Source organism: Oryctolagus cuniculus, chromosome 6 (genome assembly GCF_964237555.1).
Source record: "Oryctolagus cuniculus chromosome 6, mOryCun1.1, whole genome shotgun sequence".
Classification (NCBI taxonomy): Eukaryota; Metazoa; Chordata; class Mammalia; order Lagomorpha; family Leporidae; genus Oryctolagus; species Oryctolagus cuniculus.
The window spans coordinates 157844023-157865503 of NC_091437.1; the positions used below are offsets into that span (position 1 = coordinate 157844023).

At 45.8% G+C, this 21481-nt stretch overlaps 1 protein-coding gene across 1 annotated transcript in view; it reads right to left on the minus strand.

The window, feature by feature from the left end:
- Positions 1 to 21481, minus strand: part of KCNQ3 (potassium voltage-gated channel subfamily Q member 3) — a 343223-nt gene that overhangs the window by 11854 nt on the left and 309888 nt on the right. Inside the window, exons 9-12 of the mRNA XM_008255917.4 lie at positions 20461 to 20487; positions 7462 to 7664; positions 6428 to 6530; positions 4383 to 4514 (exon numbers count right to left, since the gene is read on the minus strand). Of these exons, the coding sequence (XP_008254139.3) occupies positions 4383 to 4514; positions 6428 to 6530; positions 7462 to 7664; positions 20461 to 20487 (465 nt within the window). The remainder of the gene's footprint in view (positions 1 to 4382; positions 4515 to 6427; positions 6531 to 7461; positions 7665 to 20460; positions 20488 to 21481) is intronic.

The following is a 21481-nucleotide window of genomic DNA, read 5'->3' on the forward strand; positions in this document are numbered from 1 at the left end:
CATTTCCCCTTTCATCTCTAATTTTATTGATTTGGGTCTTTTCTCTCCTTTTTTTGGTTAGTTGGGTCAATCTTGTGTCAATTTTATTTTTTCAAAAAAACCAGCTCTTCATTTTTCTGAGCTTTTGTATTTTTTTTTTTGGTTTCAATTTTGTTGATTTATTCTCTAATTTAATTATTTCTTTCCTTCTACTGGTTTTTGGTTTGGTTTGCTATTGTTTTTCTAGATCCTTGAGGTGCCCAGATCATTTATTTGGTGCCTTTCCAGTTTCTTGATACAGGCACCGATTGCTATAAACTTTCCTCTTAACATGGTTTACACTGTATCCCACAACTTTTGGTACATTGTATTGTCATCTTCATTTGTTTCCAGAAATATTTTGATTTTTCTTTTGATTTCTTCCGTGACCCTTCATTCAAGAGCATGTTGTTCATTCTCCATGTGTTTACATATGATGTAGAAATTCTTGAGTTGTTAATTTCCAGCTTCATTGAATTGTGGTCTGAGAAGATACATGGTATGGTTTTGATTTTTTTTTTAATTTGGTGAGACTTGCTTTATGGCCTTGCATATGGTCAATCCTAGAGAAAGTTCCATGTACCAGAAAAAAAAAAATGTGTATTCTGTGGCTGTATGGTGGAAGGCTCTCTAGATCTGCTAGATTTGGTCTATGGTGTTGATTAACTCTGCTGTTCCCTTGTTTATTTTCTGTCTTGTTGATCTGTCCATTGCTGAAAGTGGGATATTAAAGTCTCCTATTACTATTGTATTTGAGTCTATGTCTCAATTTAAATCCTTTAACCTTTCTTTTAAATAGCCAAGTGTCCTGTAACTAGGTGCATATACATTTATAATAGTCACATCTTCCTGTTGAATAGTGTCCTTCTTTGTCTCTGAAGAGTTGTTGTGTCAAAGTCTATTTTGTCTGATATTAGGATGGCCACACCAGCTCTTTTTGGTTTCTGTTAGCATGGATTATCTTTTTCCAACCTTTCACTTTCAGTCTTTGTCTGCATCTTTGTTGGTGAGATGGGCTTCTTGTAGGCAGCAAATATATTGGTTTTCTTTGTTAATCTATTCAGCCAATCAGTGTCTTTTAACTGGGTAGTTCAGACCATTTACACTCAGTGTGACTACTGTTAGGTACCGACTTTGCCCTGCCATGTTTCTGTAAGTAGTTCTGTTTTCGTATTTTGGGTCATTGTGTAAATAGTTCTGTTTTTGTATTTTGGGTCATTTTCTGTCTTTTTTTGTATTTTGAGTAATTTTCTGCATTCATCTACTTTTGCAGTGATGTTCCTGTTCCTGTGTTGCTGTGTGTAGCACATCCTTGAGCATCTTTTGTAGGGCTGGGTGAGTAGTTATACATTCTTTCAATTTCTGTTTGTTGTGGAAGATCCTTGTTTCTTCTTCATTTATGAGAGTTTTGCAGGGTACAGTATTCTGGGTTGACAGTTTTTTTCTCTTAGGACTTGGAATATGTCTCACCATTCTCTCCTTTTCTGTAGCATTTGGGATGAGAAGTCTGGAGTGAGTCTAATTGGGTTTCCTCTGAATGTGATTTGTCGTTTCTCACGTGCACATTTTAAGATCTTTTCTTTATGTGTTATCGAGGAGAGCTTTGCTACAATGTGTCAAGGTGAAGATCTTTTCTGGTCTTGTCTATTGCAAGCTCTGTGTTCATCCTGTGCCTGGATGTCTCTTTCTTTTTCCAGATTGAGGAATTTCTCTGTTACTATCACTTTCTCTCTTTTTATGCCTTCTGGAATTCCTAGGATTCATATGTTGGGTCATTTGTTATAATTTTGCAGATCCCCAACTGTGTTTTTTAATTTCCTAATTTCTTCTTCTTATGTTTGGTCTGACTGTGTTAGTTCCAGAAATTTGTCTTCTAGTTATGATATTCTTTCTTCTGTCTCATTTATTCCATTGTTAAGGCTGTCTACTGCCTTTTTTATTTGATCTATTGAATTCTTCATTTCTAATATTTCATTCTGACTTCTCTTTAACATCTCAATTTCTTGGGAACACTTTTCATTTAGGTCATGAATTTGTTTCTGAATTCTTCTAAGTAATCTGACAATTAATTTTCTAATTTCCGTTTCTGGCATATCCTCGATTTCTTCTTCAAATTCTATTATTGAAGAAGAGTTGTAGTGTTCCTTTAGGGGGCTCATACTGTCTTCCTTATTCTTATTAAGGTTGTTTCCTTTGTTTTTTTTTTTGGCATTTCTGGTTGTTTTTCTGTTTAATATGTATCTTGGTGCTTGTGAGATTTCTCTCTGCTATGAGTAGCTATGTATCTGGTGTTGTAAGTGGAAGCATGCAGCCCTGCCCCTGGGAGTCCTGCTCCCATCTCAGTAGCGATTGGGATAGGCAGGAGAGTGCTGGTGCACTAAGCCCTGCCTATGGGGGCCAGGCCTGCTTCTCACTTCTTGTGAAATAAGCTCAGGATTTCGATATTTAGGACTTCTCCTTATTGTACAGCTTGTGTGGTGGCAGGGGGAATCACTCTGAAATGTTGTGATCCTCCTTCCTGCATATGAAGTGGCCCCCACAATTGATGGGCATGTGCAGGGGAGGCAAATGCAGTAGCCCCCTGCTTACATTCGAAGACGTAAACAAATAATATGGCTTCTCCCAGCAGGCTGCAGGTCCATTTGGGGGGAGGTAGGAGACACAGATGGACAGGGCATGCCCAACTGCTCCATTTGTTCCCCTATTCTTCCTGCTAGGAACTTCAAATGCAGTTCTCCAGACCCCCCTGCCGCTGTTCTCTGCAGCTCTGTGGACCTGTGACCTCGCATCTCACCTGGTCTGCTGGAGGGAGTGGCATCAATCTCTCTGTTTGGCTTCTCTGCTGTGCCTCCGGCACTTTTTGCTCCCTCTGCGTGGACCTACTCAGTCTCTGTTGGACTCCTGGACTTCTCTCTGTGAAATTCTCATGGCTCTGTTGCTGGCTTGTATCCCCTTTCCTTATTAACTATCTATTTTGCCTTACGTGACTTGGAACGTCCTGTTTCTATACTGCCTCTTAGCCCCTCTTCCCAGTGCATACCATTTTAATCAGAGCAGGTACCATTGTTTCCTCAACAATTCCCTTAGAACAGGGAATTTGTAACCCACCAGACCTAGTTTGATTCCCAGTTCTGCTGCCAATGAACTTGGTAATTTGGGGTAAATGCTTTACCTCTCAGCTTCAGTTTCTCAGAAAAATGTCACTTATAATGCAATACATACCTTACAGGGTTACAAGTGATGCCACACACACACAGCACCCAGGTGCTCAGTACAATGGTAGCAATTGATTCTTGGGCACTAATGCTGTTCCCATGTATTCACAATTATAAACAACACACAGAAGTTTTAATAACATAGAATTTATATTTAGAATGAGCCAGTTGAACTCTTGGGATGATCTTGATTTTGCTGGCAACATGCAAGGCCATGGGGCCAGGAGACAGTGGAACACACGCTGGCTCCTCTCCATCAGGCCTGATCCAGGAGCTGACTTTGACCACGTCAAGGTCACAGAACTTCTTCCCTCACTGTTTGCTTGGTGCTTGGTGGCCTCGAGATCCCCCCATGTTTTATGAACATTTTGTGCTTAAAATCTCTCCCGGGCTGGCGCCGTGGCTCACTAGGCTAATCCTCCGCCTAGCGGCGCCAGCAAACCGGGTTCTAGTCCCGGTCGGGGTGCCGGATTCTGTCCCGGTTGCCCCTCTTCCAGGCCAGCTCTCTGCTATGGCCCGGGAGTGCAGTGGAGGATGGCCCAAGTCCTTGGGCCCTGCACCCACATGGGAGACCAGGAGAAGCACCTGGCTCCTGGCTTTGGATCAGTGCAATGCGCTGGCCGCAGCGCGGCGGCCATTGGAGGGTGAACCAAGGGCAAAGGAAGACCTTTCTCTCTGTCTCTCTCACTGTCCACTCTGCCTGTCAAAAAAAAAAAAAAAATCTCTCCCCTGAAGTTTGGACTATTTCTGTGTGCCTTTGAAAAGAAGATTTATTCATTTAGCTATTTGAAAGGCAGACTGAGAAAGAGGGGAGAGAGACAGAATCTGCCATCTGCTGGTTCACTGCCCCAACAGCTGCAATAACCAGGTCTGGGCCAGGCTGAAGCTAGGAGCCAGAATTCCCACCCTGATCTCTTCAGGTGGGTGACAGGTGCCCACATATTTGGGCCATTTTCTGCTGCCTTGCTAGGTGCATTAGCAGGAAGCCGTACCAGAGGTGCAGCAGTGCCGGCATTGCAAGCAGTGGCTCCACCTGCTGCACCACACTGCCAGCCCCGAGTGCCTTCCACGTGCAACTCTAACATCCACGCGGCTCTGATGTGCCGAGTGTTAAGGACAGCCTGGCCCCTCCAGATGGCCCCGTCTTACCTCGTCTGCAGGTACTTTATTCTGGAAAGCATGTCGAGATGCCCCGCAGAATACTGCTCGATCACATCCTTCACGTCATAAGGCCTCAACGTCTCCTTGAACTTCTTCTTATAGAGACGGAACTGGAGAATTCTGCAAGGCAAAGTGGAGCTAAGGTTTGTCATGGCTAGAGAGGGAAGGGAACTCTCACATGAGGCTGCCCACTTCAGGGGCAGGAGGAGAAAGGAATGAGAGAGGAAACAGCAGGATAACTTCCAACTCTTGGTCCTGGTGCTACCCCTTCCAACCTCAGAGAATTAGGCTGGCTCGTATGGACCCTTCATGACTAAGAAAACCACAGTACTGATGATAAGAGCTAATATTCACTAGCATTCCTTCCATGCTGGATGCTGTGCTATGTGCCTTATGCACAGTCCTGCTTAAAACTCAAGTCACAGATGATGTCACTGTGGCTCAGAGAAGGGCAGCCTGTCCCCAGGTCACAAAGCCCAGGTTGTCAGGGCTGGTCCTCAGTCCCAGGTCTGCGTGCTCCAAAGGCAAGATCCTGTCTTCATCACTGTCACACTGCTCTGTATCGGAGGGAAGCTCTTCTCTCTCCTCTGGAACAGCCTCTTCACATCTTTAGCTTGAGCTCCTAGAAAGCAAAGGCTGGGTTCTGTCCCTTGAGGTTTTGCAGGTTCCTTATAAAGTAGGGTGCCCAAAACTGGTTAGATGAAGTCAAACCCTCGTCTCCTCTCCAGCTTCCTGGAAACCACCAAATCTTCCTCGATGGTTAATGTTCCTGGAGAATAGTTTCAATCAAAATCCCCAGTCTGCTTAGGTCCTGCTTTCTAATAGTTGCATGGCTTTTTTTTTTTTTTAAATGGCACACTCAAAGTTAATTTTGTCATAACCCATGGCTCCAGTTTCCAAACACTATTTTAGCATATTGGTTACAACATTCAATTTACTTGCTATCCTTCCAAATTTGATATCATTTTATAAGCCTGCTCCTTATGTTGTTTCATTTAAGATAAAGTCAATAAATCATGGCTCCCAGGCCAGACCTGACCCACGCTGTCTGCTTTTAAAAGGAAAGATATATTGGGCTCCAACCACACTCATTGCTGCACCGTCTATGGCTGCTTCTGTGCTACTGTGGAGGAGCTGAATTCTTGCAACAGAAACCTTTGGACCACAAAGCACAAAATATTTACTATGTGGCTCTTGATGGAAAATGTTTGAATTAAGGTATTAATAAAATGCTTTGGAGACCACATCATGGAGCATCTTAGCAGGCACCTCCCTCTAGGGCAACACAGGTTCCTTCGCTGGTTTCCTTTCAGTCAGATCACTCAGTTATGAATCCATGCAGTTCTGTTCTCATAATGGATCATGAGAAACCATAACGTAGGCTGTGCTGAGGGCCAGGTATCACAACACTGTTGTGCTCCCCTGGTCTGCTCACAGGAAATGTTGCAGAATATATGATGACTAGTGTTTGCAGGATGCTACCTAGCTTTTAGAGCTCACCACATCTTTATAAAGTACAGGCGTGAACATATCTCAACAATGTTCAATGTTTACTTGAGTAGTAGCATATTTTTTTAAAAAATACTTTCTTGCAGAATTCCAAAGCAAAATAGAAATAGGGTAGATTATGCTCTCCTCTCATACAGACACAAAATCTGTGATTTACTGTGTTAACTTGATGAAAACAAACCATTATGGATGAAGATAGGAGAAGAGCTATTTTCAGTGAGAAGTTTATGATGAAGACCTCCGTGCAGGTACACCCCCCACCCTGACACCCTTCACACTGAACGGTTAATCCTGGGGGGGGGGTGCTGTGAGGAGCGCTGTAGAAGCACTCTGCTACCAAAGCAAGGAGGAGCTGCCAGCAGGACTTGTTACAGTAGGGGTCATCGTTCTCAAGTCAGCAACCCCCACACAGTGTTCTGGACTCGGGGTTGGGTCCTGGAAGAGCTTCCTGACCCTCTTCCCAAAGCTCAAAGGCACTCTCGGGCCACATCCAGGGAGCAGAGCTGGGGCCCAGGAGGCTTTACCTGACGGCTCGGATGGCGGCTTTCAGGGTGGGGATCATGTCTTCCATGAGGAACTCATTCCCATAGCCCCTGTCTTCTGCCATGGGGTCACCGGTCCCAGCATCTAGGAGGGAGACGCACAGATCAATAGCAGGCCGGGACCACAGAGACGCTCAAGTCAGAGTGTCCAGGCCCCCAGGTTTGTCAACGCCAAGTCGTTGTTCCCCCGGGGAAGCTCGGCAGCAGTCTCCAGGTGTGACTGAGTCAGCCTCTCTTAGCACCCTTGCTCCATCTCCTGCAGTTGGAGCCAGAGTGCGTGTGTGGCTCCCGGCTGTTGGAGGGGAGAGGGCTGGGAGGGAAGCTGGTGAGTTCTACAGGTCCACAGTGGCCCCACGGAGGCAGCAGGGGCCACACACGCAGACTTCACAGTCAGATGGACCTGAGTCCAGATTCTTGCTCTGCCGGTCTCCATCCTGGGGTTGTAGGAGGTCGCCGTCTGAGCCTTGCAGACCTCAGAGGTCTTGCGCAAGGCTGAGTGATACACCGAATCTCACGGGCTTGGGTGGCCTCAGACGTGGAGGGTGCGGCTTTTCCGCTGGCCTTTTATTTTCATTGGTGAAGGTGGCCCTTGGGGCCATTGCTACTCCAACTGCCACGGGGAGCTTTTCGGACATCTCTTCTCACACCTGGTGGTGCCCAGGGCCTCCCACCTACAGGCCTCTCGACACCTGGCCCCTGTCCATCCTTCAAGTTGACCTCCATGACAATTCTCTGCTGTGACATGCTCCAGGGCTCCCCGGAGGGCTGGTGCTGATGCTCCCGGCCCAGGCAAACAGCCAACGTGGGAGCCTCCTACACTCTATGAGTCAAGGCATTGTATCACAGCTGCCTCCAGCCCGACGTGGATACAGCGAAGCAGGAGGTTGGTTCGGGGAAGGAAGGGAGAGAGGTGCACTTTGTGGGCACAGGAGCTCTTCAGGGGGCAGAGGGGGAGGTGAGGATGGGAGGGAGAGGAGGAGGAGGAGGAGACAGAATGGGAGGGAGGACGGCATTACCTTCAGAGCTCTGCCAGAAAGCGTAGGCTTTCATGCGGAAGGCGGTGCGGAAGCGCTCTTTATTGTTTAAGCCCACGGGCTTTGGTTCTTTAGAAGGACTTTCTTCTATGGCATCTACATTCAGAGGGGTAAATAGCTTTCCTTTAGTATTGCTACCACGAGGATTAGAAAGGCGAACCCGATCCAAGAGACCCAGCTTTTGGCTACAAAATAAGCAAAAGTGAACAATTTTCCTCCTTCAGTGCAGGCTCTTGTAACTTCCCACCCCTCCATAAAGACTCCCATTCTCCTCCAAGGGTGAATGGGGGCTGTGCACCCACAGTGCTACACCTGGGCTAGCAGCTCAGAATTGGACAGGGCATCGTTCAAATACAAGCTCAACAATTTACGGAGCTATCACACCTTGGGCACCTTTCTCGGCTGCTCTGAGCTGTGTTTCCTCCCGTGCCAGGCTGCCTATGGTGCATGCCTGGCTCTTGGAAGTGTGTGTGAAGAGCTGTGCCTTCTCCGTGCCCTTGTCCTCTGCACCACAACGTTCTGCTTTTCCTTGGAACCATCTCATGATGCCGATGCCCTGACATTGACTTATGGGGACAAATCCTTGTCCAATGTTCTTTGAATGGAGCTGACATGAGTGACAGAACTCAGTCCCCTTGGACCTGCTATCCACAGAGAAACCCCGCCCTGCATAGAATCTGGGGTGGGAAAAGTGGCATTCTTAGTTTACTAAATTCTAACTAAAATTCAGCAGATCTTTGAATTACGAACGTAGGCAACAAACCCCAACGATGGCTTCCACATCTGACTGTCCACAGTGGGAATCACAGGAAGTTTTGCATCCTGTCATTTCCAGGCAATGTTTATAGACATTGCTGCTTCTCATTCACAAAGCAGCACACGTGAGTGCACCTCAGATTGCCAAGCATTTTGATGGCTGTCTCAGTATGATCAGTTTCTTTTGTGCCTATATATTAGATTTGACTTAGGAGCCCATGTTCTCTGCCAAATTGTTACAAGGGTGCTCAACACAAAAACAAGTTAATAACTCCACAATAAAGCTGCCCTGGTGCAAAAAAAGCCATTGACTCTGGACTCGTAGCCCCGGGTCATCCTTGCCATCTGGTGACCTAGGACAAACCTTTGAACTCGGTCACCTTGGCTATAAACTGGGATGGCGTTTCCCGCCTCCTGTGGTTGTCATGATGTGACACTTATTGAGGATTTGGCATGGAGTCTGACACACAGTAGGTGCTTTATAAACATTAATTTCTTCCTTCTGTCTCTCAGTCTCTGCCCTCTTGCCCTAGTGCACACTAAGAATGAACTCCTCTTTGTGTAGAACTTCCCAGAGAGAGAGAGAGAGCGAGTGTGAGCCACATTGTTTGTTTTGTCTATCTCCTCAGTGTGCTCAATGCAGAGCCTTCCTCTCCATAATCCCACACAGCCTGGCACACAGTAGGTGCTCATGTGCTTGTGGAACAACTGGAAGAGGGAAGGGACACGAATGCTCCCGTCAGTTCTGTGTGAGCCTGGGATCACACTGCTTTCTGCAGAGTGTGTCTCGTGATGGCAGCCACAAGCTTCTGCCCCAGCTGCTAGTGTCTTCGCAGCCTGGCACAGTGTGCAGGCCATGGAGCTGAGGCTGCAGAGGTGAGCTGTGAACTCCCCTCCTGCTGAGCAGGGGCCCTGCGCTCTCAGAGCACCAGCTCCTCGTCTGTTAGGGGGGCCTGATGACACCTGCTTTGTAGAGCTTTTGGGAGTATTACATGTGATGCTATCTGTAAAGTTTCTTTCCTATAGTCTAGCATAGAGAAGGCACTAATGAATATTTGACAAGCAACCGAATGAATGGATGAATACATGAGTGGGGTATGGGTGACCATTGTGTCTAACTCCCCCTGGACCTGATATCCCTCCCTCTGCACTTTTTACTGCAATTTCATTGAAGCATTTCCTTAAGAATCTACCCAGGGTAAATCCAGAGAAACTCCAATTCTCAGGTCCATCTTCCCTGAGCTGCAGTCAGCAGTGTGGAGCTGTTGTCCCAACTGATGTAATGAATGACTAGGACAGAGGAAACGTCAGGACCCATGGGCTAAAAATAGACAAGACAGGAAGTCAACTGAACAGACTGAGAAGGTGTTTTCTGCCCATGAGCTGAGTTAGAGGGGAAGTGAGGACAAATGCTTCTCAAGCCCATGTCCCTGCCTACCTGCCTTGCCCTCCCTCCTAGTGGATCCATCTTCCCAAGCCCCTGACCCCCTGTACGCTTTGGCACACACAGGTCCTCCTCCTTGCAATGGCCTGTCTTGCCCTCTCAGCTGATGCCATTCCTATCTGTCCTGTAAAACTGTGTCCAGTTTCCACTCTGAGGAGTCAGGTGCTCCAAAGACGCACAGTGCATTTCTGCACAATATGGTGTGGAAATTGTGCTTTTCCATGCACACTTGCCCTGAATATAACTAGGCCTGATGTCTTGGAGCCCAGCACACACCCAGTTCAGCACCCTGCATGGGCTTTGGGGCAAAACCAGCCTGGGAGAGACACCCTGACAAATCATGTGACAGACCTTAAGCTCTCTGGTCCCCAGTGTCCTCACACACAGAATGATGACTTAAACCCACATTCATACAGTTGCTGAAGGGTTAAATGAGGTAATGCACATGAAGTGCTCAGCCTGCTGTTTGGAATGCAGGAAGCGTTCAATAAATGCTGGCTGTCATCATTATCTCCATAAATAATCCTCTTCCCACAGAAGCCACAAAGGCTGACGACACGTGAGAAGAGGGTGGATACAATTTCCTGGGCCACAGAAACCGGTTTCTTTTTAAAAAATAAGCTGAGATGAGTTTGGAGGGGATTCACACATTATCCTATGATGCTTCTTAATGCTGGTGGCAAAACCTCAACACTGTCATTATGCTGCACACTGGTAGCAGATGAGTATACTGAGGAGCTTAACTGGAGATAAACTAAGACAAAATTAATGGACGCCACTCCATCCTGACTTGAAATTTCAGCATAATTGTTGGATAAGAGAAAGATGATGGCAAGGCCCTTTTGCTACTATCAGTGCTGATATTTAGGATTTGCTTGCTTGGTATTTAAATGCTTCACTGCAGCTTCTCATGGTATGCATTACTTTGGACATGTTCACTTAATACTGCACCGGTCATGGATGGCAGGTTGGACTGGGTTATAAAACCAGATGCATCAGGCACAAGTCAGAAGCCTCGGTTCTGAATTACAGCCCTTGCACCTAAGAGGCTTATGGAATTCCTCCTCTAGCAAAGTGGGTGATCAGCTTACTTCTTAATCGTGTGGTCTGAAATCCAAGACCCCAAAGAATGATCAAATGCAAGGCAGGTTCACCCCTGAAGCTCAAAACCCTTCTCTGACCTCTCCATATGGGTTTCTAGGGCATAATCCAGGCCTTGTTCTCAGAGGCTACTGCAGACCTTGCAAGAAACGCCCTCCTTAGAGGGCCTCCTTACAGCTGAAATCAGATTTCCTAGAAAAGCCCACTCTCCTGATTTGCTGAGGGCAGACAAACAATTTCCAAATAAGCATCAAAAAAACTGCAGTTTCAGGGAATGGAGGCAGAAAGGTAAAATCACGGTTGCTCTGTTCTGGCAGACAAAGGCCTTGTCTTGGGTTGCTGCCTCGGGTCTCTCTGCCCACAGAGCTCCAGCCACGTTCAGTTCCATGCAGGTGCTGTGTACCCTCTGCCCGGGAGTACCTGTATCGCCTCTGGGATCAAACAACTCTGATTTTTGTCTAAAGCATCAGTCCCAAGGCTCAGTTTTCAGCACATCTGGACGTTCAGTATAGTAGCTAAGTTCCAATGAACCATTCACTGTGGCCATGGCAACCTTTAGGCTCTTCTCATTCCTGGTCCTTGGACACTGTAGTGAAATCTTTGACTCCCTATTGACTCTCCCACTAAGTGATTCTCAGTAAGGGTGATTTTATCTCCCAGGGGTCACTGGCACTGTCTGGAGACATATTTGGTTGATGACACAACTTGTGGAGCACTTCTGGCACCTAGTGGGTAGAGGCCAGAGACGCTGCTGAAACATCCTGCAATGCACAAGACAGTTCCCCACCACCTGAAGTATGTCCTAGCAACAGTACTGAGGTTGAGAAACTAAGAGCCAAGTCTTTGAAGCACAAACTACCTTGTTCAATTCAGAAATCCAGAGCCTGTCACGCTGCAAGCAAAGCATCATGATGTTGAAAAAAAGGAAGGACTAAATGTCAAATCTTCTGCTTATTTAATTAGCCCCACCCCAGCTGAGTGAGGGACTGCTGTACAGCACAAAGAGTGTGGACTTAGGAATAAGAAAATGGGTTCAAATATCTGATCTGCAGCTAATAGCAGCTCTTACTGATTTAATTTTTCACCCGTGTAAGGGAGCTCAACAAAACTGTGTTCAATACCTTGTACATTCTAGGCTTTGGGTAACTTGCTGCATGTATACTAGTGACTGAAACTGCTGTGGTTTTCAGCCTCCAGTATGCTTATGATAACGTTAAGGAGATCAAAATCTAGCGATACAAATATCGATAGACTATCACAAGGAAACAAAGAGTGCAGTAACAGGAATAACAGGTGGGCGCTTAGGTAGGGGGATGAGGGACGACAGGAAAGTGATTAGGAAGCCACATTCAGGGTTAAGGTGATATGGCCCCGGGGCCGGCACTGTGGTGCAGCGGGTTAATGCCCTGGCCTGAAGCGCCGGCATCCCATATGGGCACTGGTTCTAGTCCTGGCTGCTCCTCTTCCTATCTAGCTCTCTGCTGTGTGTGGCCTGGGAAAGCAGAAGAAGATGGCCCAAGTCCTTGGGTCCCTGCACCCACACAGGAAACCCAGAAGAAGTTCTTGGCTCTTGGCTTCCGATCGGCACAGCTCCTGCTGTTGCAGCCAATTGGGGAGTGAACCATCAGATGGAAGATCTCTCTCTCTGTGTCTCTCCTCTCTCTGTGTAACTCTGACTTTCAAATACATAAATCTTTTTAAAAAATGGTTAAATCTTATAAAGCATGGACTTGTGAGTGCTGGGCAAAATGCATTTATGGCCCAGAAACTGAAACCCATACTTGAAGGATGAAAAGAAGCTGACCCTCAAAGCAAAGGCATGAGATGTCCCCAAGTGGACATGTTAGGACTGGCTTTGTGTGACTACAGGGAGGACAAGTGGCCAAAACACTGTAAGTGAGGGTGGAGAGGCACTACATGAGCACTACAGATTGCCAAGAGGAGCATATCAAGTTGGACTTTTCAAAGCTCATACATATTCATAGCATCATTATTCACAATACTCAAAAGGTGGAAGCAACTCAAAAGTTGTCCATCAATGGATAAGTGAATGAACAAAATGTGTAGACATACAATGGGATATTACTCAGCTGTAAAAATGAGGAATATCCTGCCATATTCTACAACATGGTTAAACCTTGAGAACACTATGCTAAGTGAAACTGCTAAGTGACATAAGTCAATCACAAAAAGACAAAAACTATCCAATTCTATTTACATGAGGTGTTTAGAGTAGTCAAACTCAGAAACAATGGTTTGGGCAGGAAACAATGGGAAGTTCTTGTCTAATGGTTACAGAGTTTCCATTTTGCAAAGTACAAAGTTCTGGAGATTGTTCAACTATGTTAAGTATACTAAATACTATTGAAATACTATTGAAGTGTACACTTAAAATGATTAAGGTGGTAAATTTTATGTTATATGTATGTTACTATAATTTAAAAAACATTTGAAAGGACACAGTGGCTTCTTGGTGCAGAATGGGTTGGAGGGAAGCAAGAACAGAAGAGAGAGATCAATGAAAAAGTCAGTAAGATTTCCAGGCAATTTGGTGATGGTGTAGACAAGGGTGACTGTTGGTGGAAGAAGGAAGAGACTAGAATCTTGAGATATATTTTAGAGTTGAACAGCAATGATTTTCCGTGACGGATTCTATGTGGGCTATGAGGGAAACAGCAAAGGAACCACTCCTGGTTTTTTACCCCATAAATGGGCACCTGGTGTGTTGCCATTTTTTGAACTAAGCAAGGCCACAGATAAACAGTGAGGAAATTAGAAGTTGAGCATGGAAGGTATTACTTTTCGGAAGACTGAGAAGAATTCTTTTAAGCAGTCAGCTGGGGACCTTGTCTGCCACTCATATTCAGATTCATACACATTAAAGGCCCTGGTACACAGGATGGTCTTGAATAAATAGATGCTTCAATGATGGATGGATGGATGGATGGATGGATGGATGCCATGTCACTACAGACAAGAGTATTTTGAGGAAGTGATCTGTCTTGTATTGTTTGATATGACAACTCTGTACAGTGGTACAAACTAAACGACCAGTATAGAGCACCCAATCCCACTACAGAGGTTTAGACTAATTTTATTCCTCTGCTTGTTCATTCTTTCATCCTTCCATTTTACCACATGGAAAGAGTGGGAAATACGAGATCTGTAGTTGTCTTTAGGGAGACCCTCCAACACGAGAGTCGTCTTCACAGAGAAGGCATACTGGTAAACACCTGGCACCTCCAAGGTGTCAAACCTTTGGGGATTTTGTGCCCAGTTTTTCTCTGGTAAGAGCTATGAATAAAAACAGCCATTTCTCCCTTTCTTTTCTAGCACAATGAGAAAGCTTCACTGGGAATGAGATGATGGGGAATAAAGAGTGGCCAGCTGGGCCAGAAACTGAAAGGCTTCCTCAACAGTATCCGTGTTGAGAAAGATGGTGATTTCTTTAAGCTCTCATACTGTTCACGGTAGAGCTAAGAGAACCAAGAAATATACACCGTTATACATCATTTGTATGATGGTTAGTTGGAAGGGTCAACTTGGCTAAGCAATGCCCAGATGTGAGACATTATTTGTGGTTATCTCCAGGACGGTGCTTCGGAAAGAGATTCACATTTGAATCAGTAGGAAAGATCAACCTCACAAATGTGGGTGGGCACCCTGCGATTCACTGAGGGGGAGGTCAGATGCAGCAGACGAGGAGGGATCAGTGGATGAGGAGGCACTGTCTTCAGGCAGATGGAACCAAGTCAGGAAGCTGTGACCATTACTGTGTTCTAAGGTACAAGGTGCTCACAGAGAGAAGGCTCCATGCAGCACACAGAGGACAGAACTTTTCCATGTGTTTGCAGCCTTAAAAGTAGAATTTCTACTCTCAGAAAAACTAGTAGGAAGCCTCTAACCCTCTGTTAGCTGCCCCCTAGGGGAGGAGGGAAATGATTTGTTCGGGTTATGGGGAGTGTGCAGCAGCCATTGATCCATTGTCTCAGTGGGGTGGGCACCATGTTAACCATCAGGGCCCACACATGGTCTTCCTCCCAGAAGCTCTTGGTGTCCAGCAGGAACAGACAGGAGCAGACGTACCTCTGCTCTGACCTGCACTGCTCCCAAGGCCAGACTTGGTGGGAAGTGTTATGAAGTTCACTGTCATCCACAGAGCCAACCTTGCTATGAAGCCAGAAAACACAGCCCATGTTTTGATCTTTCCCTGCCGTCTGTTTCTATGTCTCAGCTGGTCCATAATTCAGTTTATAAATAGACTCCCCTCCATTATTCCCAGAGGAGAATTTAGACTAAGCCTTCTGGAAATGTCAGGGATAACTGTGAGGTTCAACAAAGTTGGTCCAAATCCCACCTCTGCAACTCTGTTACTATGCAGGCTGGGGCCATGTTGCAGGGTCTGAATGACAGTGGAAAATACTCACAGCTATGGGATCATGTTCAAGCTTCTGTTTGGCTGGGTAACAGTCTTCACATCAGTAAAATTAGAGGACTGCATGAATTGATCTCTAAACTCCTGTTTATCTTTACCAGTTGTTGATTCTGGCATGTGGGAGGTGGTTTACTACCAATGTCATCCACGACTCTGTGAGGTGAATTTCCTGTGGCTGCTGCCCTACAGAGAAGGTAAAGTGTGAATCACAGCATCTACCCAAAGCCTCCTTACTCCACAGCAGATCCTGGCTCTGTGCCCCTCTTTGCCTGCACAGCCTCCTCTCATGGCAGGGACTTTAGCCCTGTGAGCCAGGAAATGGTAGGAGCAAGTAAAACAAGCAAAGGGGACAACTACAGTGATTGATTAGGTGGCTGTTCCCAGCTGGCACAGTGGATGCGACCATGAACTATGAAACTAGACCAACCAAACCCAAGTTCTGTGCTTGCAACTTTCTAGCTGTAGACCTTGTGCAAGTCACTCACCTCTTCAGACCTCAGTTTCTTATCTATCAAGTGGGTATCAAAAACAGTGCTACCTATTAAGGTGGCTATTGGATTAGATGTGCTTAGCACTTCACCTGGCAAACAGGAAGCATTCTTGATAAGTTACAGTTATTATACCTGAATTTTTTCATCCAAATAACTTTCCTCTAGCTCTGTGATAGGGAGGATATAATAACAAGGTTGGAGATGAAGGTACCTGTGACAACTTGCATCCCTTTCTAAAGACAGATACCAAAAAAATAGAATGTTGAAGGATGCTATTGAGGTGGAACTGTTCAAATATACAAAGTAACAGTTGAGCTGGGGCAAGCAGTTGTCCTCAAAATAGTTACTTGTTTGGAGTATTCAAAAAGACTAGTTTCCATCAAAGACTAGTTCCATCAAATGATGCCTCTACTTATTAGTACTGCTGCATATCTAATGAATAGGCTATAAATGATGTTCAAAATGATAGTCCTAACACGAATGCCAAAGTCTTTTTTGGCAAAAATCTATATAATAAATAAACTCCAGTATGGTGTACTGTTGATGTTCTTCAATACAGTATTATTGTTAGGAACTTGAACATTTCCTGGCAGAATTTATGACTGTGGTAGACAACTATTGTTTTGTCCCTAGATCTTTGGTGTGGGGAGGATGCTACTATTTTCAGGAACTTATTCCTGATATTAGAACCAAGTGATTTTAATGGAGGCTGCCACTCTTAGCATCTTATGCCCACACCCACCTAGTTTAACAGGTGGAAACACAGCCCAGAGCTGGGTCCACAGCCTCTGCTCCACCAGCTGCAGATTGTTAGGGTGTCAGTATGTGTCTCAAATTGGGCCAATCTGCATACTCCCCGAGAATTTTCAAACTGATGTTGGATGAATGGTAAGTGGACAGAATAATAGGGAGACCTATTTGATCCTGGTCTGTTGGCATCCATATCTCCCTCAGCGTGGAAAAAAGTGGAAAGAATAAAATCACAGAAAGAGAAGCAGAGATAATTGATGAAGACAGAAAACCCAAAAGGGCTGCATCCTTTTTCCTAAGGATGCCTAACCTCTCCAACAGGTGTCCATGTGAGCCACTACAGCTTCCTGTCAGCCTCAGGCAGTTTAAGTTGAGTGTATGCCACTTGTGTGTATATGTAATATATAAAATACAGAAAAAACATACACATATGAGGTTTTTTCAAAAAGTTCATAGAAAGCTCTATTATGAAAAACCTTTGAAGGGAGTTCAAACTTTTTTACACTAAGTAGTCTTTGAGTTCAACTTTCTCTACAAATTTTCTGAGATCCTCTGACACACAGATGAGTATCTCTACATGCTTTACTAAGGAAGCTATGCATTCTACCTAAGGCACCATGAGTAGAACATGCAAGCCAGGTGAGATGGGAGGGGCAGATGCCACCTGGGAATCAAGATGACAGAAAGAAAGCCCTTGGCTCCTAGTGAGCCCAAAGTAGAAGTTGGTGCTCTGTCTTTTGCTTGACCTTTGGAGAAGGAGGCACAAAATGAACAAAGCCAATCTCTTGTTCATTGTAATTCAGCTCACTTTATGTTCCTCAAACAAGTCCACATAAATCAAAATAGTCAAGACAGCTCTTATAAAGCAATGGCTTTACAAGCAGCTATTGCCTTGAGGTCTTTGCAATAAGCTGTCTAAAAAGTTCTTTTTCTTACCCCCAACACAGCTCCAGGATCTGTTAAGTCACGGAGAGTGTGATTCTTTCTTTAGGTTGACAAGTAAACTGATGTGTGGCCTACCTATTCTAGAGGAAGACAGCAAGATAAACTCCAAATGTGACTCTATTTATAAATAATAATAAATTAAGATTGGAGCACCAAGTGATAGGCAGCTTGTTGAAGAAGTTAACTATCAATACATGCCAGTAAGTGCCCTGCTGGCCATCTGTGGTGCTCTTGCTCTCTGCCTTCTTGGGAAAAGGAATCGATCTCTCTGTTGACAATTCACCCATCCTCCCTTCAAATCTTGTTCCCTTCCTCCAGGCTGTGCAGCTACAATCACACCTGACATCTCACCTGCCAATCATCACCCCAGCCAGACTGCTGTTCAAATTCTGGATGAGGGAGACTCAGTGGCTTACATAACTAACCTTGATCTTCTTGGAGAAAGATGAGCAACAAACATCCAGTAACTCTAACCCTGAGAAATCATGGAATAGATTTTGCTGCTGAAGCCTGACAGAGTGGAGCATTTTTGAAAGGGGCACAGGTAAGTTGGTTAGTAGATTTCAGACCGCTGCTCTGCAGAAACATCCTCAAGAAAGCCACAAAATGCATCTATCTGTTCCCTTACTAAGCCCACAGAATCCAATGCACAGTGATATGCACAGACAACAATCCTCTCTTGCTTCTAGGTTTTCTTTCCTGTGGCTCCAGTTACCTACAGTCAACCATGATCCAAAGGTATTACTTGGAAAATTCCAGAAATAATGCATCCATTTAAAGTGGCTTGCCATTCAGAATAGGGTGATGAAATCTCAAACTATGCCCTTCCATCCTTTCTGAGATAGGAACCATCCCTTTGTTGATCTTGTCCACGCTGTATACACCAGCTGACTGCTAGTCATGGAGTTACAGCAGTGGCTGTTACAGTACCACAGTTACTTGAGTTCAAGCAAACTTATTTTACTTTATAATGTCCCCAAAGTATAAAAGTAGTAGTGCTGGCAATTGAGATACACCAACAAAGCTGTAAATACTTCCTTTAAGTGAAAATGTGATAATCTGAATAGATATTTTGAGAGTCCACATTCACAAAAGTTTTATTTTAGTATACTGATCCAATTGTTCTTTTAGCTGCTTTTAACCTCTTATTGTGTCTAATTTATAAATTAACCTTCATCATAGGTATGAATACATAAGAACAAAACATAGGCTACCTGGGTTCTGTGTTATCTATGGGTCCAGGCAACCACTGGGAGTCTTGGAATGTGTACCCTATAACCCTATAGGTAAGAGGAGCAGTCATTTCATTCCAGTTTGGCTGAATTCTGTTCCTATCTGTACAGAAATGGCTCTAGAGGTAGGTTTAATCATTCACCCACAATGTCAACACCTGCATAATTTAAAACCATGTTGGCCAGCACCGCGGCTAACTAGGCTAATCCTCCACCTGCAGCACTGGCACCCCGGGTTCTAGTCCCCATCGGGGCACTGGATTCTGTCCTGGCTGCTCCTCTTCCAGTCCAGCTCTCTGCTGTGGCCCAGGAGTGCAGTGGAGGATGGCCCAAGTGCTTGGGCCCTGCAACCGCATCAGAGACCAGGAGGAAGCACTTGGCTCCTGGCTTCGGATTGGTGCAGTGCACCAGCCGTAGGGGCCATTTAGGGGGTGAATTAATGGAAGGAAGACCTTTCTCTCTGTCTGTCTGTCTCTCTCTCTCACTCTCACTGTCTAACTCTGCCTGTCCAAAAAAACCAAACAAACAAACAAAAAAAAAAACAAAACAAACAAACAAAAACCCGTGTTGAACATCACGTTGGGAGTCTTGAGCCCTGAATCTCATAACAACTGGCATTCATGGGCTGTGCGACCTGGAGGGAACTTGTATCCTCAGGAGGCCTCAGTCTCTATAAACACATCTAGAAGGGACTCTGAGGTCTGTCTGCCCACTCCGCCTCTGTGAGTCACGAGCTGCTGCAGAGCCTCCCGCTAATGTCCTCCGACACTGTCATTAGTGATCCAGTCTTCCCTAAAATCTCCCCAAGTGCCCCCAACAGTGCAAACTGGGGCCAGGCAAGCAACTCTCAGTCCCTTTGACAACGCATGAAGGAGACGGGAAGGCTGGTTTGCATTTCCACATAGGGGTAAACCAGTACTGCTAGCAAAAGTCTCTTCTAAGAGGAATTACGTGTGGACCTCGGATCATGAACCACACTCTAGAGGCCTCGGCTCAGCTCCCCAAAGGCCACTGGTCTCAAGCGGTTCCCCTACTAGTCCAGGCTCCTGTCACCCTCTCTGCCCCAGTGCTGTTGTCTCTAGAAGATTAGCAGTTGGACTCGGGGGTTTGGCCACAGTAACAGTTCATATCACACGTGTAAATGTGTATGTACAGATGTATAAGTAGTTTAAACAGCTGTTTTCAAGAGCTTGTTTCCTAAGATCTGGGATAGAGCTCAGCTTTCTCGACACAGTGACAGCCTCTTAAGAGGAAGCAGATGGAGGGTTAGAGAAATGCCATGGCCTGGAGGTTCCTCTGCAGCCTGCAGTGACCCTGGCCTCCTGGGGGACAGTCACAGCTGTGGGGATCATGATTTACAGCCTCGAGTCACTTTCTGAAGTGTCACCTATAGGCCCAAGAAGCAAATGAAACAACACGTAATTGAAACAATGTCTTGATGTGATGCGGGACCCTGACTTTGAATTCTGGTTGCATCCTCAGGCACTCTGTGATCCAAAGGGAAAGACTCAACCTCTCTGGGCCCCGGTCTCCCCATCCATGGATGAGGATGTCAAGGCCTCTCTCGTACTTATAAAGACCAACTGAGTTCACAAATGCAGTCCTTTGGACATAGAACCAGGCCCAGAGCAGACAGATGTAGCTGCTGCCGTGGTTCCTATTAAGCTGTCCTGGAGCAACTGCATGGAAATGGCAGAGGAATATGGTGGTCAGCAGCTACAGTGAGCCCTGTGACCAGCATGGTCATCAGGGACCCTGTGCCACATGGAACTGGGCCCTCAGGCCCGACACTGGGCTGGGAAGAAAGGATTCGTAATCAGAACCTACCTGGCTGCTGCTTCCAGCTGTTCTTTCCTATAAGGAGAAAAGGGAAAAAGAAATAATGCATAAATACACAGAATGGCTGCATTCTTCCCGAGTTTGTCCCAAAGTTTCCCTTTGAAATGATGGCGTAGAGCAGAGCTCTGGGACATGATGGTGAGTGTGGGAGCAACCAAGTCACGAGGGGGGTGTCGCCAGCCACACCCCAGATCCAAGTGGCTACCATTTGGCTCTGAGCTCTCAAGGTTCTTCTCAGCTACTCATGCACCTGCTCATCCACAAAATGGTTGCTGAGCACCTACTCTGTGCTATTATCAGGGAATCTGTTTACTGACAAGGATAAGGGAGCCAGGAGGTCACAGGCAGCAGCCACCACCATTGTCACAGTCAACATTCTCACTACCACATACTGAACACTAATCAGGCACACGTGATGTTTTAAAATTAGAGCAGGAGAGAGAGAGGAGAGAGGAGAGAGGAGAGAGGAGAGAGGAGAGAGGAGAGGGGAGAGGGAGAGGGAGAGGGAGAGGGATAGAGAGGGAGAGAGAGAGAGACCTTCTATGGACTCCCTCCACTGCATGCCTGCAATGACCAACATGCTAAAGCCAGGAGACAGGAACTCAGCCCAGGTCCCCGACGAGGGTGCCAGGAGCCCAGCTACCATTGCCATCACTGATGCCTCACAGGGTCTGCATTATCAGAAGACTGGAATCAGGAACAGGAGCCAGAACTCAGACCCAGACACTCTGATGGGGACCATGGCTTGGGGTGTCAACTGCTAAGCCAAGCACTCTCCCCAGACTGATACTATTCCAAGCTTTTGTAATGGTTAACTAATCATCATAATAACCTTATGAAATAAGTACTATTGTCCTCTTGTTTTCCTGATGAAGAAATTGAGGCACACAGCCTCAGGAAGCTGCAGTCAGGATCCACCCCTAGGAAACCATACTCCTAACCAACAGGTGCAACACAAGCACTACACACACGTTCACAACACCGAACCTTTGCTGAGATTGTCCCCTGC